Source organism: Erpetoichthys calabaricus, chromosome 5, assembly GCF_900747795.2.
Source record: "Erpetoichthys calabaricus chromosome 5, fErpCal1.3, whole genome shotgun sequence".
Taxonomy (NCBI): Eukaryota; Metazoa; Chordata; class Cladistia; order Polypteriformes; family Polypteridae; genus Erpetoichthys; species Erpetoichthys calabaricus.
Window position 1 is genome coordinate 189,904,545 of NC_041398.2, and position 27,533 is coordinate 189,932,077.

Sequence of the window (27,533 nt, forward strand, 5' to 3'; positions counted from 1 at the left end):
AAAATGTGACACTGGTAGTGTATTTTCCATTGTTTGATAGTAGAGTATGATGTGACTGTATTTTACATTCTCAGAGCTGTAACTTTGAATGGCATTTCACTATATAGGGTTATGGGTTTATAGGGTCATTATTGTCACATGTACAATGTGATAGAAATCAATATCTTAATTAAAGAAACTTATATTCTAAAAAGACAAGTCTGATAAAACCTTTTAATTCAGTTAACAGGCAGGAGCAAAATTGCCCATTTGTGTCATTTATTGCTCTTCAGCTAATGCATGAACATAGAGCATTCTTCTACAGCATGATCAGAATGGTCAAATATTAAAGGTGTAGGTTTATTTTATAAGCAACTGAATTTACACAACAGTATCAATCAATGCATACATTTACTCTGATTGGTTCGTTGATTTACACCCAAATGTCTTACCTAAAATAATATAGTGGCATCAGTTCTAACCACTGTGCAAAATTGTTCTGCCCCATCCATAAATGAACATTACAAAAATAATAAACTATACATTTGCTAAAATAATAAATCTCCTCAGGGTGACTGTACTGTAAGGTGTATGGATCTCTTTAGAAAATATACTTGTGTCACTAGCTGTGTAAGCCAGTGCTGTAAAAAGCCCAGGCTCCTAGAAACCATGGATTCTGGCACTTCAATCAATCATTCGCATCAGTTGTGTATTAGCGGCTCTTCATCTGTTTTGTTTTGCCAACGTACTTGCCTCAGTTGCCTATCAGCGGCTAAGTGAGCTTTTCTCTCCTCAGAGATTTCGTTTTGCCGATGTGCTCGCCTCGCTTGCGTATTAGCGGCGGCGGTTTCACTTTGGAGACAGAGTCACTTTCTTTGAGCTTCAAGCTGTAGCCTCGCACTTCCGGGATGGACAGACAGACACACACACTTCCAGGGCGTAGACGTTTATATAGATATATATACAAATAATACACTGTGCCTTTACAAAGAATTGTGACGTACAGTAATCCCTCCTCCATCGCGGGGGTTGCGTTCCAGAGCCACCCGCGAAATAAGAAAATCCGCGAAGTAGAAACCATATGTTTGTATGGTTATTTTTATATTGTCATGCTTGGGTCACAGATTTGCGCAGAAACACAGGAGGTTGTAGAGAGACAGGAACGTTATTCAAACACTGCAAACAAACATTTGTCTCTTTTTCAAAAGTTTAAACTGTGCTCCATGACAAGACAGAGATGACAGTTCTGTCTCATAATTAAAAGAATGCAAACATATCTTCCTCTTCAAAGGAGTGCTTGTCAGGAGCAGAGACTGTCATAAAGACAGAGAAAGCAAACAAATCAATAGGGCTGTATGCGAAGCACCGCGGCACAAAGCTGTTGAAGGCGGCAGCTCACACCCCCTCCGTCAGGAGCAAAGAGAGAGAGAGAGATAGAGAGAGACAGAGAAAAACAAACATGCAAAAATCAATACGTGCCCTTCGAGCTTTTAAGTATGCGAAGCTTCACTAAGCAGCTGCACACAGAAGGTAGCAACGTGAAGATAATCTTTCAGCATTTTTAGACGAGCGTCCGTATCGTCTAGGTGTGCGAACAGCCCCCCTGCTCACACCCCCTACGTCAGGATCAGAGAAAGCGCAAGAGAGAGAAAGAGAAAAGTAAGTTGGGTAGCTTCTCAGCCATCTGCCAATAGCGTCCCTTGTATGAAATCAACTGGGCAAACCAACTGAGGAAGCATGTACCAGAAATTAAAAGACCCATTGTCCTCAGAAATCCGTGAACCAGCAAAAAATCCGCGATATATATTTAAATATGCTTACATATAAAATCCGCGATAGAGTGAAGCCGCGAAAGGCGAAGCGCGATATAGCGAGGGATCACTGTATTCACTTTTTTCATACTTTGTTATGTTATAGCCTTATACTAAAATCATTTAATTTTGTTCCCCTCATCAGACAATTGTCAACACTCTAGAATGACAAAGCTTAAACAGGGTTTTAGGAAGTTTTGCAAATTTATTAAAAAAACAAGTGTTTAGATTACTGTGATCGCTCGCTATATCGCACTTCGACTTTCGTGGCTTCACTCCATTGCGGATTTTAAATGTAAGCATATCTAAATATATATCATGGATTTTTTGCTGGTTCGCGGATTTCTGCGGACAGTGGGTCTTTTAATTTATGATACATGCTTCCTCAGTTAGTTTGCCCAGTTGATTTCATACAAGGGACGCTATTGGCAGATGGCTGAGAAGCTACCCAGCCAGAGCACGTATTATGTATTAAATAAAACTCTTCAATGATATACGATATGCTTCCCACGCGGTGCTTCACATATTTGAAAGCCCAAGCAGCACATATTGATATTTGATTGTTTTCTTTTCTCTGTCTCTCTCACTCTGTCTGACATTCTCTGCTTCTGACGGAGGAGGTGTGAGCAGAGGGGCTGTTCGCACACTGGCCTAGAGGATACGGACACTCCTCTAAAAAATGCTGAAAGACTACCTTCACATTGCTCCCTTCCTTGCAGCTGCTTTGTCCGGCGGTGCTTCGCATACTTAAAAGCCCGAACAGCCCTATTGATTTTTGATTGTTTGCTTTTCTCTCTCTCTGTCTCTCACTCTCTCTCTCTCTCTGACATTCTCTGCCCCTGATGCGCACTCCTTTGAAGAGGAAGATATGTTTGCATTCTTTTAATTGTGAGACGGAACTGTCATCTCTGTCTTGTCATGGAGCACAGTTTAAACTTTTGACTAAAGGGTGTTATTTCATGTCTGGAGGGCTCTAATAATGTTAAAAAACGTATTTAGATGGCCGTAAACAGGTTTTCTATGCTCTAACTGCGAAAATATTTGATTTATAAATAAAGAATCCTACTTCGCGGAAATTCATTTATCGTGGTAGAGTCTGGAATGGATTAACCGTGATAAACGAGGGTTTACTATATATGCTATGACACTTCATCCCATTCTATTGATCATCAAAGTGTTTCTACACTTTGTTTGGAGTCTCCCTCTGATCAGTTCAATTGATTGGACATAATTAAGAACGGTACACCCTTGTCTATATAAGGTCATGCAATTGATAATGTGTATCATAGCAAAAGCTAAGCCATGAGGTCAAAGGAATTGCCTGGAGAGTTTAGAGACTGAATTGCTGTAGGTTGAGGCACAGATCTGGGGAGGGCTACAAAAATTTCTGCAGCATTGTAGGGCTCCCGAGAACACAGTGGCCTCTATAAATCTTAAATGGAATAAGTCTGAAATAACCACAACCCTTTCTGGAGCTGTTTGTCCAAGCAGTTGGGGGAGAAGGGCTTTGATAAGAGTGGTCACTAAGAACCCAATGGCCACTCTGACTGAACTCCACAGAACCTGTGTAGGAGAAACTTCCATAAGAACAGCCACCATTGCAACACTCTACTAAACAGGAATTTATGGCAGACTGGCCAGATGAGACATGAAAGTCCACTCAGAACTTTCAAAAAAGATTGAACTGCTTGGCCTCAATTCTAAGCTTCAGTGCCTGGAGGAAGTACCATTCCAACTGTGAGGCTTGGTGGAGACGTTGTTTATCAGTGGTAGGCACTGAGAGATTAGACAGGGTTACAGGAAAACTCAGTGGAGCAAAGTACGGTGATATTCTTAATGAAAACCTGCTCCAAAAGTGCTCTGGAGATCAGAATGAGCCAAAGATTTCCATTCCAACAGTACAAAACAAATACAACACATGAGTGGCTTAGGGTTAACGCTGTGAATGTCTTTGAGTTTCCCTGCTAGAGCCTGGACTTTATGGAGAGACCTTAAGACAGCTGTCCACTGATGGTATCCCTTAAACCTGACAGCACTTGAGATGACCTGCAGAGAAGAATGCTAGAAAATGCCCAAATCTAGGGCTGCAAAGCTTGTTGCACTAAACCCAAGGAAACTCCAGGCTTTAATTGCTGCCAAAGTGCTTCAGCTAAGTACTGAATATGTTTTTCAATGTGATATTTCAATTTGTCATTCTCTGCAAAAAAAAATCTAAAATCTTGGTTTTGTTTTGTCATTCTGGCGTATTGATAGTTGCTTAATGAGGAAAAAATGAATGTAAATGATTTTAGCATAAGGCTGCAACATAATCAAAAAGGAGATAGGCTCTGAATACTTTCTTATGAAACTATATATAGCCTTTTCACACTGTAATGTGTGACAATTGAATTCTTGCCATGGTTTACTTCAAATGAGTAAATTGTGATTTTTTTTTTTTCTTTAAGATTATAGTGTTTAGTTTTTAAGGGGTGTAGTTAACTGTTGGATCCATTATACTATGCCTTTTAGGAGGAGAGATAAGTTTGGATTATAATTACATTTATGTTGCTAGCTGTGATTTTTAAAACCACAAGGCACTGATACAGCCACAAAAATGGCAAGTTCTATGTGGGGTCAGAAAATAATATGGAGAGAAATACAGGTTCCACTCTTTTGCAATGCTTGTTCTGAGCTGAGCTTTTTGACTGGATATACTGTTCATTTTTTTATTTATAATAATTTAGTCATCCTTATGGAAAATGCAGTTTTCCTTGGGTAGCACAGAACTTTATTATTTTGTACAATATCTTTTTTTGGTGTGGTCATACTGAGTGCTTGCTCTTCTTTATGGTTTGCATAAGTAATGTTGACTTCAGGAAAAAACATCATATTTCCATGTGATGGGTATTGGGCACATGTTGTCACTCCTTTTCATTTTTGCCAAGTTTCATTTTGTTTCTTGGAGGCAAGATCTATTTGGTCAGATGAACTGAATTTCTGTTGTTATATCACACAATGCAGAAGTGAAACAGACAGGTTGCATAACCAGTGCAATGTTAAAATCAGCATATTGCAATTGTGGGATTTACATTACTTATTGTTTTTTTCAGGTTGTATAAGATTGTACATGCTTGATTTATACCCAAATATAAAACCTAATATTAGCACTGTTGCTGAACACAACAGACATTCTTCTTTTAAAACACCAGCATTATAGTTTTTGCTGTTCTCTTATGATGCCAATAAGGTTCAAGTTTGCTTTATTTAGTCATATTTACAACAAGAAAACATGAAATTTCCCTTCTCAGTTCATCTAATAACAAGACAGAAAGAAGTAAATCAAAACAAATGGAGACAAGACAGGTTAAGGTAAGGCAGTTTGATAGTGCATATTCACACAACAATTGTTACAGGATAAATATCAAACCTTAATCATTTTCTACGATATCCCTTATTAAAAAGTCGTATGGCACTAGGAAGAAAGGAATTTCTGGAGCAATTTCTGTGGGTTTTCAAAGCGACTATCCTTCCTAATTTACTGCAGTTAAGTTCTACATTAAATGGATGCCGGTCGTCAATTGAAATTATTTCTAGTTTTTTTATCATTGTCCTCTGACACACACTTGTCAGGTCACCTATATCAGGCCCAATAACTTTAGCTTAATGCATAGGACTATCTGCCAGAGCTTTTTTAAATTTTGGTTTGTTAGACTACCAAACCAGGCAATGAATCTGAAAGTTATAACAGACTGAATCATACTGCAATAAAAGGACAACATGAGGTCCTTGTCTACTTTAAATAGTTTGAGTTTACGGAGGAGAAATAAATGCTGAATGCATTTAGAGCAAGGGTGGCGAACTCCAGGCCTGGAGGGCCGCAGTGGCTGCAGGTTTTCATTCTAACCCTTTTCCTAATCAGTGACCAGTTTTCACTGCTAATTAACTTTTTCCCCCATCACTTTAATAGCCCTGTTAGAAGAGTTCAGCCCTCTCAATTGATTCCTTTCTTCATTAAATGACAGCCAAGCAGAAATGAGATGTGAAACGAGCTGACAGGTGACCAGCTAAACTGGGGCTTCAAACTCTAACCAATTTCACTCCAATCACTTTCTTAATGAGAAGCCAATTCTTGCTGTTAATTAAACCCGTTATTTAATTCCATGGCTTATTGCTGCTCTCATTCTGCCACAGCACACATTTCAAAAACTGTTGTTTTTATGTTCTTTCTAAGAGCACCGTTTTGGTGACCTGAGAGATCAATCTTACCAAGACCATCACCTCTCTTTATTTTCAGATATTGTGTGATGGGCACAGGGGAGCTGGTTGTTTGGTGGCTTGTTTTGTGTCTCATTATTGTTTGGCTGCTAATTAAAGAAAAACAAACAACTATGGGGCCTGAGTCAAGTTAATTAAATGAAGTAATCAGCAAAAACTGGTCACTAATTAAGAAGATGGTAAGAATGAAAACCTGCAGCCACTGCGGCCCTCCAGGCCTGGAGTTTGCCACCCCTGATTTAGAGAATATTTTTTGTATTTGCATTCCAGTTAAGGTTGTTATCTAAGTTAGTTCCCAAGTATTTATAATCATTCACTCTTTCTACGTCCTCCTCCAAAACAACGATGGGTGAATATATAGATTTCTGTCTCTTAAAATCAAATATCATTTATTTGGTCTTTTTTTACATTCAGAGTGAGAAAGTTTTTACTATACCAGTTTACCATACAGTCCCTTGATTTAGATAGAGGCTTTCATCCTTCCCAGATTTGCGTCCTATGAGCATGATGTCATCAGCATATTTGATAATGGAGCAGTGGTCATTGTTCAGGTCTCTTGTGTACAGAGTAAATAGTAATGGGGATAAGACACACCCCTGCAGACTTCCTGTGTTTGAATGAATGATTTTTGAAAAAGTGTCATGTACCTTGACTGTCTATGTTCGATTTAAAAGAAAATCCTGAATCCATAAGTTGATAAAAGGGTTTACATTCTTACTATTCAGTTTTCCAATCAGTATGTGAGGCTGTATGGAACTGAACGCTGAAGAAAAATCCAGAAATCGTGCTCTGACATATGTACCAGGCTGATCAATAAAAGTATAGATTTGATGTAAGATAACAAGCAGAGCATCTTCAACACTTCTGGTTGCACAGTAAGTAAATTGGTGGTTATTTTGAAAAGAGTTTGTCTCTGTCATTAAAATGCTTTTCACCAAATGTTTGAAGCATTTAATTGGAATAGAGGTAAGTGCCACTGGTCTGTAGTCATTCAGACAGCTTGGCCTGCAAACCTTAGAAACTGGGGTAATGACTGATTGTTTCCACAGCTTAGGTACAATGCCACAGGTCAGAGATCAGTTAAAAAGGAAATGAAAAACTGGAGAGAGCTGCTTAAAGCAGGACTTTAAGAGCCAACCTTATATTCTGTCTGGCCCCACTGCCCTGTTTGTTTTAACCTGCTGCAAGCCTTTCTCCACTTTAGATAAACGGAACCCTAATACAGCAGAATTCCTGGTATTTTTATAAAGCATCTCCTTTAGTTCTGCATTTTGGGTGTTGTGGGTCCTTTGTGCTGCCTGGAATACTAGAAGCAGTTTGAATGCAATTCTACCTCACAAATAACTGTCAAGATAATTTAGCATATCTCTGTTCTACACCTGCATGCATAATACAAGACTAAAACATGGATTAATACTAATGTATTGCCAGTCTCCAGCAGTACAGCCCATAAGGAATCTGTTAGAATGGTATAACTGTTGCAGTCTGCCCATGTGCTTTCCAAGGCTGACCAAGACAAGACTTCAATTAATTTTATCCAAATCCTTAGGGTTTATGATATTGAACAGGCGTAATGGCATATCTATAATATTACTTATTACATGTAGCTTGTAAGATTCAATATGATTGGCAGATGCCATCCCCCATACCATCATTACTTGGTTGTAGGTTTGTGGTTCAGCTCATTGTGAACGATGTCTGTGTTGATTTTCTGCTTATATACATTGAGAAGAATTGTGCAGCATATTTTCACTTAGGGTATGGGAGTGTTTGGATTGTGGAGTAGCTTGGCAAAAATAGGATTAGTGCTTAATCTTCTGTGACATTTGAACTCATGGCAGATGACTGTTGGATGGGCAGTGTTACCCATAAACAGACAAATGTACTCATCAGGTGGACAGAAATACATATTGTGCAGTATATGATATGTACCTTCTTTTATCAGTGTTACAACTCATCTGCTATACAGAATGCAGTATTCAATGATGCATTAAAGGCTGACTTATATTCCCCAAAAGTTTTTTGAAATAAAAATGATCTTAAACATGTATTTAGTCATGTACTGTATACCAAGTATTTCAATTGTTACATTTGCAACAAGAGGTCACAGTTATAACACAAAATAAAATCATATTGCAGAAACTGTTTGTAGTGAAGGCGAGGTGCAAAACGTATTAAAATGTACGCTATTACACACTACACTTGACAGGAAGGAAGTTAATGAGTTGAGAAGGCTGTAGCACATATTTGGTCCAAGGAATCCTGAAGTACCATGTAGTTACTCCAGAGACAGCAATAGCAGTAAGGAAATATAATATTTGCCAAATCGCAATGAAAGAATGGACACAGAACAATTAACAACATCTCCTCAAATACACAAGACCTTAGAAAGAAACAATGTCGTGAACTTGGTGTCTAGCAATCAAATAAAGATCACAAAAATTTATAACTGCATCTCCTTAGCACTCTTTTTTGTGAAAAAATGACTACCACAGAATCACACATCAGCACATGCATATTGAATACAACTAAGTACATGGTTGTTCATGACCCACAGGGTACATGACACTGATGCCCACTGTGCCCTGGGGTGAGGTCACAGCCTCTCAGCTGTCAAAAGGAGTTGAAAGGCAGGAAGAAGGCATCAGCATGACAAAGATGAAGAAAAAAAGTGAACAGAACATTTAGCCAGCTATGAAAGAGCGCTTAGTCATGTGTAACTTATCAGTTTTGATTATAAAAATCTAAAATCCAGCTGTGGTCATCTGCAGGTTTCTGGTCTTTTATCATGATCTCTTGCAAATGAAATATGAAAAACACTTGAGTCAGCTAGAAATGTTAGTAAAGCCTGAAGGAGACTATATTTAGCTCTTTCATTAACTGTGGTTGGTAAAAACTGAAAGGTCCTGCAATGTAACTGCTTTGACTGTAACTGTGTTGTTAATTCATTCTATTACAGTGTAACAATTGTACTTAATAAATTTTATTATATCAAAAACAGTCAGGTTAGCTACACCACTTTACTATTTTTGTTATTACGTGTGCACATTTTAGCCTTTAATTGTAACATAATTAAATGTGCTTATTTTTCATTTGTAAATGTGTACTTGTTTGCTACGTGAAGAAGTCTATTATGGTTTATTGCATTAAAATACATTACTGTATATAAAGTAGAAATTGGTCAATTGTTTTAAGTGCTAGTTTTTCTGGTTGATTTTAAATCATACTTTAGTAAAAATTATAGAGTAGAAGCTTTAGAATGAGTATCTTACAAAAGTAGAAGATGCCTTATTGGTTGTCAGCATGTAAAACAAAACTGAAACCACTTTTATACTGCTGATCTGTTGTCCATTTTTCTTTGATTCAAATCTGTATTGCAGAGTGTGGGTGTTGCCAGGAGCAAAAGGTACCACAGAGTTGTTACAGGACAGGGTTCAATCCCCTACAGGAATACTCCATTATGATCCTGGAAGTCTGCAGTGGTTGCAGGTTTTCATTCCAACCAGTACCTTAACCAGAAACCAAGCCTAACAGATAATGACACTAGGTGTTTAATTATATGATGTGTTAGTCCTTTCTTTCTTCCAAGAGGAACATTTTATATTTTTGTTTACTGAGAACTTTACTCATATGATTTGTGGTCCTTCCCTTCTCTCTCATTTTTCTGAAAACATTTAATTAACACAGATACTTCACGATGTATGTACACAGGTTTAAATAAAAGCATGTTAATTGATGGCTGGTTAAGAAAACAGGCAACATTAAAAACCTAAAAGCAGCAGTTTAAAACTAAAAAAGGCAATTAAGGGTTCTGAATAATAACAAGCAAGTTAACTAAACCTAAGCCCAAAAATATAACTTTATTAGTACCTTTTTTTTTTCTAATTAAGAAACTAGTTAAAGTGAAATCCTGCAGCAACTACAGACCTCAGACTGTAATTGAATAACCCTGAAATATAAAATCCTCATGTCCCTGAGAGAAGTAAAGAAAAGAGGGGATTAGGATGGTGTTAGGCCAGAAGATAGCAACTTGCCTTGCCAGTGTCAAAGGCCAGGGAATCAAGCTGAAATGCCAATAAAAGCTTGTAGCAAAAAAAAAAATGCTGCTGTCATTCATCAATTCTTTGAGAGGAGGTTGCCATATAGTTCAAAGCCGATGTGTAAATATTTTTTATTTATTGTGCTGAATAAATGTGTTTTTCAATTTATTTAGCCATTCCCTGGAAATGCAAAGTTCATGCAGTAAACAGATTTGAAGTTTGCTGTTAATGTGAGTGCTGTCATGACATCCTATTTAAGAACAGTGATTTAACATATGGTCGTGTAACATTATTGGTGATTATTTTGTGATCAATAACTGGTAACAACAAAAGAATAACAACATGAAGTGGAGGCAAAATATTTCCAGAATCTGAGTGGGGATGGTAGACCTCTCAGGTGTTGTGGCTGTGATGTGAAATTCTACAGACAGCCACACTGTTGACATCATACATGATGTATTAGTAAGAAGATGTGTTGTGTGCTTCAAAGCATTTATACACTAAATGTTTTATTTTTTATATTAACAAAGAGATTAGCTTATTTCATCGCTGGAGTAGATGACCTAAATAGCCATACAGAAACTTACCTTGATTTTTACTTGCTATGTGCAGTAGTGGATGCGATTTCTCCAGTGCCTTCAATACCATCATTGCCATCCCTGTTAAGTGGTAAACTCAGAGTTATGCAGGTGGATGAGCCTGTGGTGTCCTGGTGTCCTGGCTGGAAACTTGAATTTGCCTCGGTGGCACCGTGAACCTGTGTTCACCTTGGTGACAGACAAGCAATCCTCGACAGACGCATCAACCGCGTTTCGGCATGCAGCACAGCTAGGGAGGGTCTCAAAAGAGCTAAACAAATCTCATAATGTAAATGGCAGATACAAAGAGTACATATTAAATGTGGTGTTCTGGTCTGGGAGCATGTTGGAAAATACTCTATATCCTGCTCCACTGTTCCGATCCCAGAGCATTCCACAGACATCTCTACAACTTTCTCCATTGTCCTGGTCCCAGAGCATACCATGAATGTATCTGCACCCTATTCTTTGGTCCCAACCCTGGAGCACAGTAATGTTAATCCCTCAAGTTCGCCCTGATGTTCCAGCCTTGGAGAACACCTGCTTCCTGGAGAAAGTTCCACCTTAAAATCCCACTACACAATAATCCTCCTCTTATGGTCCATTTTCCACAGCTATGTCTTTCATGGCGACAGCACGCTCTGCACAGCCTTCCCATTTTTGGAGTTAAGCACTTGCTTGTTTGTGCAATCTCCTCTGGACATCCCCACCCCTTTAAGTTTCTTGACACCAATATTTGTACATATCACACCCACCAGCCATCCCTCTTAACACTGCCTACAGCTCTGCACTGCTGTCTTGTATCTTATAATAGCATCTTACAATACAGTAGTGCAGGTTTGACTATTATTATTATTAGATAGATAGATAGATAGATAGATAGATAGATAGATAGATTATATAAGAGAAGAGATCATTGCCTTTCACAAACAAGGAATAGGATACAAAAAAAATATCAAAAGCAGTGAGTGTTCTTAGAGAAACTATTGGAAGCATAGTTCGCAGATTCAAAGTTAAAGGAACACTGGCTGCACTGGATGTAGCAGAAAGAGGAAGCTATCAACAGCTTCCATCAGATTTCTGAGGTGGCAGGTCACCAAAAACCCTTCGTGGAAGCAGGCATTAACATTTCAGTTTCCACAGTAAGGGACATACTAAACAACTGAAGGTCTTTATTCCAAGATATACACCACTACTGACCCAGAAGTACAAGAAAAGTTGGCACCAATATGGTCAAAACCATATAAATAAGCCACAGAAGTTTTGGGATTCTGTTCTGTGGAGCGATGAAACAAAACTGGAACTTTTCGGGCTTATGGTTCAGCAGTATGTCTGGAGGTGGAAGAATGAAACATATGCTGATTAGAAGACACTGCCTGCAGTGAAGCATGGCAGAGGCTTGGTGATGTGCTGGGACTGCTTTGGTTCATCTGGCACTGGAAACCTGCAACGTGTGCAGGGCAAGATGGATTCGATCAAGTTTCAAGAAATCCTAGGGGAAAATGTCAAGCTGAAGCTTGGGTGTCACTGGACCTATCAACAACACAGTGATCCCAAGCATACTTCAAACTCCATCAAGGCTTGGTTTTCGAAAAAGTCTTAGAAGATTCTAGAATGGTTATCACAGTCGCCTGAACCCCATAGAAAGTCTCTGGTGGGATTTGAAGAAGGCAGTTGCAGCAAACAAACCCAAGAATATTAGTGAACTGGAGGCCATTGCCCATGAGAAATGGGCTAAGATCCCTCAGGAATGCTGCCAGAAGCTGGGGTCTGGCTGTGCATCATGTTGGTAACAGGTCATAACCGCAAATGGGTGCTCTACTAAGTAATAAAAATACTTGTCATGAAGGGGTTGAATAATTTTGAGACTGAAGTTGTCGTTAAAAGTGCCATTTTTGTGTTGAATGCAGAGAAACCTCTTGTAATATTATTTGTATTGAATTTTTTAAATGCTCTTGTTTGATTTGTATATGGCAAACAGCTGAAAGTTTGTATATTTTGCCAATAATCCTAATTTACAATGGGGGTTGAATAATTATGATTGCAACTGTATATAGTCTTGCATTAAAGTCTGCAGATGTGAATGTACAATATATGCAAAACAGTGCTTGAAGTACTGATACCCTATTTGTTTCAATGATTTATCAACACGAGAGGGCAGAGCATTTCCTTATTAGAAATTCAAGGGCTGCTACCTAAGTCCAAAGTTTCTCCCTTGGAGAGTGCAGCACTGCAATGAAAGAACAAGGGTAGGACAAGGGGTTGATTTTCAGCAACGCAAACAGAACCTTTAGGCTGAGGGAGCATTACGGATAACCAAGATGAGAGCCAGCAGTCAACAGCAGAAAACAGCATTTACCAACCAATAATAATAATAATACATTTTATTTATATAGCGCCTTTCCCATGCTCAAGGCACTTACAGAATATAATAAAGAACGGCAGTGTATACAGTATATAGCATTGTACAAACCAGATAAATAAATAAAGAAGATTAAGACAGTGAATTCTGGAAAAAAAAAAACAGACAACATAATTGATGGTCTAGCACACACACACACAGGTTACATTAGCATCTTGACAGAGAGGTAAACTGAGAGAAGGGTAATAAAGTCAAGTAGAGCTAAAAGCCTTCCTGAACAGATGAGTTTTGAGTTGTTTTTTAAAAGAATTTGTGGAGTCAGCTGACCTGATTAATTTTGGTAGGTCATTCCAGAGTCTGGGCGCTATACAGCTGAAGGCCCTGTCACCCATGGAGTGTAGATTAGTGTGGGGTACAACAAGATTGCCAGAATCAGAGGACCTTAGTGGGCGGGCAGGCACATAGTGATGGAGAAAGTCACTGATGTAGTTTGGCACAAGGTAATTTAAGGCTTTGTAGGTTATTAGTAGGATTTTATATTCGATTCTGTAAGACACAGGGAGCCAGTGAAGACGGAGCAGGATGGGTGTGATGTGCTCACTGCTGCTGGTTCGAGTAAGGACTCTTGTAGCTGAGTTTTGAATAAGCAGGAGCTGTGATATAAGATTAGAAGGGGCACCTGCCAGTAGGGAATTACAATAATCGATGTGGGATGTGATAAAAGCATGGACAAGTTTCTCAGCATTAGAGAAGGAGAGGAAGGAGCGAACATGGGAAATGTTACGGAGGTGAAAGTAAGAAAGTTTCTTAATGTGATTTATGTGGGCGGAATAAGAGAGGGAGGAATCAAAAATGACACAAAGATTTTTTACAGTAGAGGCAGGTCTGATGAGATCACCGCCAAGATAGACTGGGAAGGAGCTCATTTTATTAAGTTGCATTTTAGTCCCAATTTGCTGGAGTTCAGTTTTATTGCAATTTAATTTTAAAGAGTTCTGCTCTGTCCAGGTTTTAATTTCACTAAGGCAGGCTGTGAGCTGAGAAAACTCTGATGAAGTTCCACTTTTAACATTGAAGTAGAGTTGAGTATCATCTGCATAAAAATGATAACCCAGTCCATAGCTACGGATAATATGGCCAAGGGGAAGCATGTATATACAGAAAAGCAGAGGACCGAGGGCAGAGCCCTGAGGAGCTCCTTGTGTGACTGGTGCTGAGCTGGATCTGCTGTTGCCAAGACTAACAAACTCTTGCCTATCAGTCAGATAGGACTTGAACCACTGGAGGGCAGTGCCAGAGATACCCAGCATGTTCTCCATTCTGGACAGTAGGATGTCGTGTCTGACCGTGTCAAATGCTGCACTAAGGTCTAACAGAATTAATATGCTGGTTTGTCCAGAGTCTGCTGCCATAAGCAAATCATTGGTTACCTGTAGCAGAGCAGTTTCACAGCTGTGCCGCGCCCTGAAACCTGACTGAAAGGGTTCCATCAAATTATTAGAGGTTAGGTAATTGGTGAGTTGGGAAGCTACAACACGCTCAAGAACTTTTGACAGGAAAGGTAAGTGGGAAATAGGCCAGAAATTGTTAAGATTGTCAGCATCCAGACCAGACTTTTTTAACATTGGGGTTACAGAAGCAATTTTAAAAGTGAGCGGCACAGAGCCAGTGTCAAGGGATGAGTTTATTATTGTTGTAACAGTCGGGATTATGGCATGAAGGCAGGATTTAAGTAGTGTGGTGGGGATGGGGTCCAGTACACAAGTAGTCGGCCTCATCTTACAAAGCAGGTTATTAACAAACGCAGATGTGACTGGTGAGAACTTAGAGAAGGAGCTGGATCGAGTGGGAAAACAGGGAGAGATATAAACAGATGATGTATTTATGTTAGTTGAATTATTTAGATCGTTAATTTTGTTATGGAAAAAGTGGAGGAATTCCTCACAGACTTCAGTAGAAGAGGTAGTTGTGCCAGATGCGGGTTCGAGTAGTTTATTAACTACAGAGAACAAAACCCTTGGGTTATCATGGCCACTTTCTATTATTCTGCCATAATGGGTGTTCTTGGCAGAAGTTAGTGCTTCTCTGTAAGCTCTTTGGTGGTCAGAGAAAGCCTGGATGTGCACGGTGAGGCAAGTCTTATGTGACATTCTCTCAAGGCGTCGGCCAGCTGCTTTCATAGATCGCAATTCTGAGTTATACCAAGGAGCTGAATGTTTAAAGGAAACCTCCTTATGTTTTAAAGGAGCCGTTTTATCTAATGCTGAATGAAGGGCTGAGTTATAGTGGTCAAAAAGACTATCTAGTGTTGATGGATTAGCTGAAGACAGTAAAAGATCAGAAATGGATCCAGAAAGGATAGAGGGACAGATATTTTTAAGGTTTCTGTAAGAAATTTGTCGTTTACAAGTAAGAGGAGGGAAAGGCAGTGAAACAGTGAAAAATACTGCTTTATGGTCAGAGAGTCCCAAATCAGTGCTGTAAATGTTGGCAGCAGATAGTCCAGAAGTGCAGATCAGATCCAGAGTGGGTTGGAAAATCAACATGTTGTGTCAAGTCAAAACAGTCCAGTAAGGATAGGAATTCATTGTTCTTTATCGTCCCCCAAAATACAATGCATCCTTCTTATCCGATCTGATTGAACTTTTGACCCACCAAAGCTCTTACTCTCAGAGAATTGTCCTTCTTGGTGATTTCAACATCCATATTGACACCCCCACATCTAAACTGAGAAAACCAGGGAGATTTACATCTTCTGTGGACTTTACCAAACTTTCTCTGTCCATTTCACAGCTTGATCAAGTGTCAACAATAGCAGCGTTGTACATTTATGTAGCATAATATTAATATATATCGAAAAATACATTTATTGACAAAAAAAAAAAAAAACATGTCAGGTAGTTTTCTTCTTCTATAACGTCACCAATCAAATCTGCCAAATGCATTTTTGACATTTTGTGGTATTTTATTTTTGTTTTGTGAGGGAGTCTTTACCTCTAAATATATATATATATCAAAATGTTCTTTCTTAGTGGATACTTATTGGACCAGACATACCATCCTGCAAACGTCAGCTTTTTAATTAAATGGGAAATTGTGTTTTTGTTAATGAGTGTGTGAGACAACTTTGCATTATATATCCACTTTAGATTTTAGGCTCCTTTTTAACACTGCTGTTATCAGTAAATTATCTCCATTAGTGTGGAGAGCTTGGAGCTTTATCCAGAGTTGACTGCTTGTGAACAGTTCATTGCCTTTAACCTACAGATAAGCAGAGAACAAGTAAATTATTTGACCCAATTATTAAAATGACTAATCGGACCAGGGCTAAAAGCTAACAGAATTGAATTGCAAAGAGCACTACACCACATGGTGCAAAGCCTTCTTTATGCTAATTGTAGAATGGGTTTGTCTTTTTATTTTTTAATGTTATGCATAGAGACAGAACCATCCATCCCAAATCTGGGTGAGTCTGATCATCCTCTGCTCAGATATATTCTGATTCAAGCTATTAATATTTACCTCCTATAAAAAGATGAAATAACCTATTTTTTACTATTTTTAAATGTATTAATACTATTTTTTCTTATGTAAGTGCATTATTATGTATTTAATTGTACAGTATATGATATATTGTAAAAAAGTACAATATAATCAATATTTTAATAAGCGTCTTCCCACATATTTTAACTCTTGAAGACTGTATTCTATTTCCATTGATTAAGATTCATTATATAAGTTTGTTGTATTAACTATTATTTTCAGTTAAAAGATGAATATACAACCGTTATTGGAATAGAGTCACTGGTATGGACATGTTATTTTTATTATTATTATATTAACATAACATTTTCAGACCCACCTAATCCAACCCAGAGTTTCAGGGGACTGTAGCCTATCCTGGCTATATTGGACTGTTGCAAGAGCCAGCCCAGGATAGGGCACCTGTCCACTACAAAGGAACTCATGCACATACTGGGCCAATTTTGAAGTTACCAGTTAATCTAACAATCACATTTTAGGTATTTAGGAGGAAAGTCAAAACCTATATGGTGGAAATATATAAAATTCGGACAAGACAACAACCGTGTAGGGAATTCAAATTTCAGATTCTTGATCAGTGAGGCAACAACCCTAACCATTGTGCCACTGTATTTACCTAATTATTATTGTTAATTATTATATAAGACTACTGCGGTGGGCTGGCACCCTGCCCGGGGTTTGTTTCCTGCCTTGTGTTGGCTGGGATTGGCTCCAGCAGACCCCCATGACCCTGTAGTTAGGATAGCGGGTTGGATAATGGATGGATGGATTATATAAGACTATTACCAAAAAAATCCTGTTTTTAAAACAAACTTTGTGGAACAGGGAGATCACATAAATGGTATGTAAGTTGAAAGTATTGTAAATAACATGAGATTAGATCATATTTATGACAAAAGAATCATTATTTCTTGACATATTATTCTCTAGATCACTATCAGAGTGCATATAACATATGAATTGTTCACAGTAACATTTTCAGGTATTTGCCAATTTTGTTAATGGATTTAAATGTATTTTTTATAATAATTTATAAACATGAGTTAACCCAGTATCTGTTAAAATTCTAAAAATCCTTGAGTAGGGAGCATGTAATCCACTGCTACAGCTGCCAGTGTATAATTTAATTTTGAGGGTTGTGTATTCTGGTCTGCTTTGTGCATTTTAAGCCAAAAATCAACAAAAAAGAATCAATGTCACATGACAGAATTTGCAGGAGAAGGTCATCACCTTCTTAAATTTAATGTGATACAGTGTTATTTTCAGAAAGGGGTTCAAAGCCCTGTAAGGGGTTAATACTGTATGCTGAGTAGAGAATTTTCTTTCTTTTATTGTTAGGGATTTAAACAAAATGTGGGAATTTACATTATCTGTCAGGGCTTAGTAACGCAATTATCCCCTGGAGCATTTTCATTAGTGTAATGTTTAGAGATCTTCAGAATTATGTAAGAATGACGCTCATGAGATTTCAGGAAGCAAATGCTCTCTCTCGCTCTCGCTCTCTTTTTCTTTTTTAAAGCTGACTAAAAAAAAATCAGTATAGCTAAATGGGCATCTGGTAGCCACCACAGATATGAGATGCATACAGGATAGCTGTGGTCTATAGCTATCAACATGAAGTACAAGAAGTATATTACCATCATGCAAGCTGCTATGGGCATAGCCCCTCTTAATAAAAGGGAGCTTTTGCCACAGAGCAGAAACTGGAATTTATGGAAGCAGGCAGGGTAAGTCTGACATAATGTTCCAATGTATTTTCATTATTAGACATACAGTTGACAGTAATGCATTAAAAGCATTTGAATGAAAAAAGTGTATACCGTATTTTAGGTATCATCATTTCAGTATTTTATTATTCATTTTTTTCTGCAAAAAATTTTCACTGAATTAAATAAAAATATTAAAATATTTTTTATATAATTTTTGTTTACAATATTATGCTGTCATTTTCTTTGTGACAATTTTTGTATGTCTGGTACCAATCAGTAAGTAACAGAAAACACCCTAGTACACCAAATATGTTCAGGCCTTATACAGTAGCTACAACTTTTACTTTAACATTTACATTTATTTATTCCTGTTAAATGTCATATAATAGCATCTGATATGATAAGTGCCATAACATACAGCAATTAAAATGGCACTTGGTTCCCACATTAACAAAAAAACTATGTTTGCCAAATTAAAAGACAACTTTAAAAACTACTGTTCACATTCTCATGATTAGTATCAGCATTATGTAATAATTAGATCTTCAAGCTTTTTTCCTTCGTTTTTAATTAACTTTAATAAACTGACAAAATAACATATACTGTACATTGTTTAACTGATAATTTATTCAGAAATGTCCAAAATGTTTGTAAGTCTATTGATGCATTGTATTATAGAAGTATACATAGATGTTTGCTTTGAATGAGTATTGATGTTTCAAATAAGGCTAATATACTAATTAAAACATTGCCTTTCTGACATTTGCTAATTCAAAATAATTAGCAACTAATAGCTATTCAAAGATAATTTATTTTCATTTCATCAGATGGTCAGTACTGTAAATAATCTTTAAAATATCCTTTCATTTATTATTGAGAAATACTTTGCAGAGTAATAACATCCATGTACTGCATGTAGTGAATATATTTCAGCCTGGTATGGCAGCTTCCTGTGATTCTTGTAGCTGAGAAGACTTCCAGGACCTTGGCCTGGCAAAAAAAGTGCTGAATATGGAACATCCTTTCACATGATGAACTGGACCTTTGATTTACATTTCACATATAATTATGAGAGGAACTGAACAACAAAATATCCTGTATTTTAATATCCTATTTAATTCTCTCTTCCTTTTTCTGTCTCTAATATATACATTGTTTTTAACGCTAGACAGACCATTAATTTGGTAAAGGTTTGGGGCTGGAAGCCAGAGGGCAGTTTTAATTTGGAGAATTATGGAGGCTGTCAGTATTTACTACCTAAATATAAAAAATGTTTTTTTACTCATTGATTTTAGTCACATTCCCATATATTTGCTGCTGTTTGTTCACATTACCAACAAATACATCCAACATTTATTGCATTTAGTGAATTTTTTGTTCAGAAATAGTAGAGTGAAATTGTGTGAATGGTGTATGCTCGATGAGACTTGAATTAGGCTGCCAGCTGCTGAGAGGAAAATGCCTCTCATAATGACATAAGAATAAACACAAGCAGATTGTACATTTCCACCAGCGAGGCAGCTGTTTGCTCAGACCATTGGAAAGCTGGGTCTTACAGAGATTTGAAACTAAATTTTAATTCAGCTTTATCTTAGAAAAATGCCTCTGCTCTAACATCCCTAGAAAGAAAATCTGAAAAGCCCATATCGATAAATTAGTATATTCATGACATCTGAATTGTAAAACTGAATTCTTTTAATCAATTTATATATGCATTCTCACTTCATTATTTGTGCCTTTTTACCCCAGTGTCACCTTCTGCTAATTTTTTCACAACTTGCATAAAAGAATGACTTGTGGGCACAATGTTTATTAAAAGAAACACAAATGAACATATCATTTTAAAGTCCCTCTTTAAGTCCACATGGAAAAGCTTCATAACAGAAAGATATCAAATATTCAAATTAGCTAGTACTAGTACTAGTACTAGTACTGGTACTAATTGCAGCAGTCAGCAAAGCCAACAATTAGCTAGAAGGAAAAGTAAATTACACACCAGTAGGCCTAAGATTCCTCCTTGACTGACTTCTACTCTAGTGCTGGCCTCCCTTTTGACCTCTCCTTTTCTCTACTCCACAGTGTTTGATTGTGGCTAGGCTACTCTCCCTTTAGAAGCAAGTGCTCTGGTAGATGATAGACTTTTCATGGGTGCGAGTTTTGGCTTTCCTGGCTGCTAGACTCTGAACAGCTGTGATCCAGTTTTATATCTGTACACGTTCCTTTATTCTATTCTGATGCACCTCTTTTATCAATTTATTCTTTTCTATTCTTTGTTAAAACTGAGATCTCCGGGAAACCTGTCTTATTAATATTTGCTTTGAATAGCTTAACATGCAACAATTTTAGAATTTGTGATTTTTTTATTATTATAATATTTTTAATTTGTGTGGAAGTGAATACATATTGAATATGTCGAGAATATATTTTAAACAACCACTGCCTACATGTAAGTAAGTTTAGAAATTCAGTAAATAAGCTACAAGTATAGCAGACACAACTGCTTTAAAAGATTAATGGTACATTTCTTAGCTTGTTTAACCAAATTATGCTGTCAGTGTACATATTTGAATTTTTTGCAAATTTTTTACTACTTACCAACATTGCTACCCAAACAAGTTAAACATAACTGCAATTAATCTGTTATGTTTTTCATCCAGCTTATTTTAGTAGTGGGCAGTATGGTAGGGTAGAATTTAGTCATTCTACATTGATTAACAACTTTAAATCAGCTCTGTTTAAAAGTGTATGTAATGTGAAGGAGTGGTGTCTCCATTTGAGGCATGTTCCTGTCTTCCACACAAAGTTGCTAAGACAGACTCTTGCTTTTTGTGACCTTGTTATACTGTAGTTTAAGAGGTTTTATAAAATTAAGTGAATTGCACGAATGTTCTTCTAGTCGAGAGAGAGTATTGTGTTCCAGCTATTTAGCTATCGGGATAGTTTGTGTAAAATTTGCAGTGTTTAGACAGTCATAATTAATATAACAACTTAAAGGACCTTTTCATTTGAGCATGGTTACCTACAGTTTATTGGAAAACTGTGCACAAAGAGCTCTAAATCTAAAGAAAATGAACCGCAAACTGATTTGTGATTACTGTGCTGATGGTCTTCTTCCAGGACTTATGCACGTAGCACTGAACTACTGTCCTTTGAAGTGCAAAGAGGTCATTTTGGCTACAAAGAACGGCACAAAGAGGTGACCAGCAAAATTGAAATTGCTCACTCTAGTGTTGGCAACTAATAGGTAAGAACACATTTTAGAGGGTCAGATAAAACTTGATAAGCAAAGCAAAGTCAAAGTACTTCATTACCAATATATTAAATTTCTATGATAAGAGTAGTTATTTCTTTCTGCCAGAGACTAGATACCTAAGCAACATTCTTTATAGTGGTAATAACAACAACAACAACATGTATTTATATAGCACATTTTCATACAAAAAGTAGCTCAAAGTGCTTTACATAATGAAGAGAAGAAAAATAAAAGACAAAATAAGAAGTTAAAATAAGACAACATTAGTTAACATAGAAAGGAGTAAGGTCCGAAGGCCAGGGTGGACAGAAAAAACAAAAAAAAAACTCCAGAAGGCTGGAGAAAAAAATAAAATCTGTAGGGGTTCCAGGCCACGAGACCGCCCAGTCCCCTCTGGGCATTCTACCTAACATAAATGAAATAGTCCTCTTTGTAGTTCGGGTTTTTCACGGAGTCACTTGATGCTGATGGTCATACAGACTTCTAGCTTTTAATCCATCCATCATTGTTGGAACATCATGGTGCTTTGGGTAGATGGTGGTTGCGCACGCCACCACCAACAGGACACCGGAAAAGGAAACAGAAGAGAGAGTAGGGGTTAGTACAGATTTTGAATGAATAGTTATTATAATGAATTGGATATACAGAGTATCAGGATTAAATTACAGTGAAGTTATGAGAAGGCCATGTTAAAATAATGTGTTTTCAGTAGTTTTTTTAAAGTGCTCGACTGTATTAGCCTGGCGAATTCCTACTGGCAGGCTATTCCAGATTTTAGGTGCATAACAGCAGAAGGCCGCCTCACCACTTCTTTTAAGTTTTGCTCTTGGAATTCTAAGGAGACACTCAGTTGAGGATCTGAGGTTACGATTTGGAATATAAGGTGTCAGACATTCCGATATATAAGCCGGGGCGAGATTATTTAAAGCTTTATAAACCATAAGCAGAATTTTAAAGTCAATTCTGAATGACACAGGTAACCAGTGTAGTGACATCAAAACTGGAGAAATGTGTTCGGATTTTCTTTTCCTGGTAAGGATTCTAGCAGCTGCATTCTGCACTAGTTGCAAACGATTGATGTCTTTTTTGGGTAGTCCTGAGAGGAGTGCGTTACAATAATCTAGCCGACTGAAAACAAACACATGAACTAATTTCTCTGCATCTTTCGATGATATAAGAGGTCTAACTTTTGGTATGTTTCTTAGGTGAAAAAATGCTGTCCTAGTGATCTGATTAATATGCGATTTAAAATTCAGATTACAATCAACGGTTACCCCTAAGCTTTTTACCTCCGATTTGACTTTTAATCCTAATGCATCCAGTTTATTTCTAATAGCCTCATTGTATCCATTATTGCCAATCACTAAGATTTCGTTTTTTTCTTTATTTAATTTGAGAAAGTTACTATTCATCCATTGTGAGATACAGGTTAGACATTGTGTTAGCGAATCAAGAGATTTGGGGTCATCAGGTGCTATTGATAAATACAGCTGTGTGTCATCAGCATAGCTGTGGTAGCTCACGTTGTGCCCTGAGATAATCTGACCTAATGGAAGCATGTAGATTGAGAAGAGCAGCGGACCCAGGATAGAGCCTTGTGGAACACCATATAGAATATCATGTGTCTTTGAGTTATAATTACCACAACTAACAAAGAATTTTCTCCCTGCCAGGTAGGATTCAAACCAATTTAAGACACTGCCAGAGAGGCCCACCCATTGACTAAGGCGATTCTTAAGAATATTATGATCAATGGTGTCAAATGCGGCACTCAGATCTAAGAGGATGAGAACAGATAAATGGCCTCTGTCTGCATTTACCCGCAAGTCATTTACTACTTTAACGAGTGCAGTTTCTGTGCTGTGATTTGTTCTAAAACCTGACTGAAATTTATCAAGAATAGCATGTTTATTGAGGTGCTCATTTAACTGTATAATGACTGCCTTCTCTAGAATTTTACTTTAGAAAGGCAGGTTAGAGATGGGTCTATAATTTTCAAGAGCAGAGGGGTCGAGATTATTTTTCTTAAGTAGGGGTTTAACTACCGCAGTCTTAAGACAGTCTGGGAAGACCCCCGTATCTAATGACGAGTTTACTATGTCAAGAACATTATCAATAAGCACGCCCGATACTTCTTTGAAAAAATTTGTTGGTATTGGGTCAAGGGCACAGGTGGAGGGTTTCATTTGAGAAATTATTTTATGTAAATCAGGTAAATCTATCCTAGTGAAAGACTTTAATTTGTTTATTATGGAGTACTGGGGTTTAGGAGGATCCTTAGTGTTGGGGAGATATACTATGTTATTTCTAATATCATTAATTTTTTGATTGAAAAATACAGCGATAGCCTCACAGGTTTTACTGGAAGTATTTAGGAGGCATTCCTTTGAGTTACCTGGGTTTAACAGACGATCAATCGTCGAAAATAGGACTCTGGGATTACTAGCATTGTTATTTATAATCTTAGAGAAATAGCAGCGCCTCTCAAGACGGACTGTGTTATTGTATTCTGTTATTTTAACTTTTAATATTTCATAGTCAATAGTTAGTTTAGTTTTCCTCCATTTACGCTCAGCTCTACGGCATGTTCTCTTTAAATCAGACACTCTTTGGGTCTTCCATGGTATAACAATGCTAAAAGATTTTTTAACTGTCTTTTCAGGTGCAACTAAGTCAACAGCAGCCCTCACTTTAGTATTAAATCTTTCCACCTTACTATTTACATTCTCCTCGCTATTATAGTTGGCACTATAAACGGACTGATTGGTTAGAATGTGTGTAAGTTTTAAAGCTGCTGATGAGTCAAAGAAGCGTTTTTTAACAATATGCTTCTCATGAGTGTTTTCTATCATTATTTCTATATTAAAGAGTAGAAGAAAATGGTCTGATAGACCCGTATCAATGACCTGCTTTATATCAACTTTTAGTCCTTTAGTAATTACTAAGTCTAACGTATGACCTGCTTTATGTGTAGGCTGATTAACGAGCTGTCTCAAATCAAAAGAGTCCAGGAGGTTCATAAATTCTTTTACTTTAATGATCAACAGACCAACATTGATGTGGAAGATGAATATTGATTAGTAGCTACATGTGCCTAACTGTAATTACATGTTTGCATAATTATATTTTGTAATAACATTGTTAAAAAAAATAAGCAAAATCATGAACATATTCTGTATATTAAAGTTACAAAGCATATTGGATTTGAAGTAGCATTTGTGAAGTTTCTGCTTTCTTGTGTCTTCTATACATAGGTTATTATCACATTCCTGATATAAAAAACAATTATTCAACTATAAATACGGTAAGTAAGTAAGATAAACAAAACTGGAGTGACAGAAAAATGAGCAGAAAAAACAGTAGTCTAGTGGTAATTTCTTATAGCCAGTTTCTTAATTAGAAGCCATTTCTTGCTGTTAATGGAGCATGTTATTTCTGTAGTTAGTTTGACCCTGCTTTAGTGTTTGTCCAATTGAAAATTCCTGCTGCTGTGCATTTTGTTTTACTGAGGAAATCAGCAGGATTCCTTAGACCAGAGTGAATAATACCACCAAATATTACTTTTTTGCTTTTTTTCTTTCAAAATAACTTTATTAAAATATCTTTATGCCAAACACTCTCATGTGCAAATATTGTTAACTGATCAACTGTTAATTGCTAGGAATGAGGTCAATGTAATATGTCTAGTAATCAATTTGTTGTTACTTCCTGCTGCTAGTAAAGCGGTACTAGAATGCTACTAATGTTTTCCAATAATAGGCATGTGACTGGTGGCAAGCGAATAAGCTTGTACCTGACATGAGTCGAAATGCATTTTGCAAAACTTAATGTGCAGGCAGATAGATAGATAGGTAAATAGACAGATAGATAGTTAGTACATACTTTATTTGTCCCCAAGGGGAAGTTGAGATGCTTTTTGAATATACAAATGAGCACTAGGTAGATATTGCCCTTTCTGCATTTTTTTGTAAAAAGTGGCATGATGGACAGTGATTGAGCACATAATCAGTATAAGACACAAACATCCAGCTGGCAAGTGAAAAGTCAGCCTTAGGTTTCAAAAGACAGTATATGCAGACCACTTTTTGATCTACTATTTAGAACTTGAAAGTAGATACCACTGATCAATAATTCAGACTCATCCCCACTAGCTACAGTTTTATTTTCACCTCTTAGTTATTTGACTGCAGGTTAAAGAAAATGGACAAATAAGGCCAAGATGAATGCATTAACACATTTCTCTTTATCGAAAGTGTGCAAGTGATTTATATGACCTATGTAGAAATAATATGTGAAAGGTTTTTGTAATTCCTGATGTTGCCGAATAAAATAAGAACCTCATATAACAGTAAGGCTTGATGTAAGATGGAAGAAAGTGGATTCACAATATTCTGCACCCACTATGGATTACTGAGACCAGTGGTGCCTTTGTAGGTATGTCCAATATTTACTCTTTAGTTTCTGGAATTTTCCTGTACTGTTGGCATCTTGGATTGTAATTTACTAAATATTAAAACACAAAAAAGTTCATATTAGTTTTGCAGTGCTTTCTGATTATTAAATTAAATTTACTTAAACACTAAAAAAATCATGATCGTTTTATAGTACTTTGTGATTTGTGAATTAAATTTACTTAAACTACTTGGACAATTTTGTTAACAGTAGCCTATGCTCTCCTTAATTTTCTGCTGAGACGACGTTTCAAAGAATTATTTCATGATGACAACAGGCTTACCAAGGGTGTGAAAATTATTTGTGTGGAGTTTAGTGCCAGGGTTTCTACAGTATGTGAGCATCTCAATTTAAATAAAGGTCAGGTCAGGTTGGGGAGCATGCATTGGTACAGTGCATTGCCGCCCCCACCACACGACGAAATAGCTCGTGATCCTGGTTGGCAACCCTCAGAGCAGACACACGGTCCAGTCCCACCCTCCGGAAATAACGCTGTATCTGCCTCAGCCAGGTGTTATATGGGTGTCCCCTTGGCCTGGTCCAGCCGCTTGGGCCCTCAGTTTGAATGCACTGTTTGAAAATAACCTGAGTATACAGAAGAAATCAAGTATCTGTATTTGACTTTCTTTAGATAAGAAATAAAATGCCCATTTAGTAAAAGGTTTGCATCTATGGCTTAGTTACTGCCAGCAGAAATTTTATTCTAATGTGCTGATCATGTTTTTTGTTTAGCAGATCAGTTATCTGGAATGCTGTAAATAGTACTTGTGATTGTTCAGTGTTGTTGAAGAAAAGCAAGAAATTTTTATTTGTCAGCTTTTTGTATATAATACCCATCTATTCATTACAGAACCCACTTATTCAAGTCCAACTGCATTGGGACTAGAGACTTTACTGACAGCACTTTGTGTACAACAGATTCTTGCATAACATGTTCACACACATACACTCACTTTAACTAATGTAATGTTAATTTATGGATAATGGTTAAGCTAAAGTGCATGTTTAGGTTGTGGGGAGAAAAACAGCAAACAAAAATGACAAAAATGCGAATGGAATATTTATACCTCAGCTTAATTATCCTAAACTGTCCTAAATCTGTCCTAATTATCCATTGTGATGGTTTCATTCATTGATTTTCAGGCAAATTGAATTTAAGAAATTCAGTGGACCTTGGCTTTATTTTTTTTGTTTGTACTATACATGTGTTGTTTTGAAGATGTCTTTCTTAAGAAAATTGATAAAATTTGAATTGTTGCCTTGATGCTTGCAAAGGTTATGCGAAAATATGGCTTAAGTTTAAGTTCAATATTTATATTTTCATCAGTTGTTATTTTCTGTGATTGAAAGTTACTGATTTGTTATACTGTGAGAGAATAGACCACCTTTTGCCATCACAGTATGATAATTCCTCTACTCTACCCCCTGACAACAGCCCATAATCATGAGTTCACACACAGTATGTTCAGTTTCACAACTAGAGAAACATTTGTACTTTGGCTGCTGTAACAATACATAAGACTGGCAGGTAAGGATGGAGAAATTGATGTTG

The 27,533-nt window shown here is 37.0% G+C and overlaps 1 protein-coding gene across 2 annotated transcripts in view; it reads left to right on the forward strand.

Moving 5' to 3' along the window:
• Nucleotides 1–27,533, forward strand: part of LOC114652123 (tight junction protein ZO-2-like) — a 253,598-nt gene that overhangs the window by 43,058 nt on the left and 183,007 nt on the right. Inside the window, exon 1 of one of the 2 annotated variants that reach the window (XM_051927773.1) lies at nt 18,170–18,294. The exons of the other annotated variant lie outside the window; for it this stretch is intronic. Within the exon in view, the coding sequence (XP_051783733.1) occupies nt 18,182–18,294 (113 nt within the window). The 5' untranslated portion in view covers nt 18,170–18,181. Of the gene's footprint in view, nt 1–18,169; nt 18,295–27,533 lie in introns of those variants that run through there. 2 annotated transcript variants of the gene reach the window in all.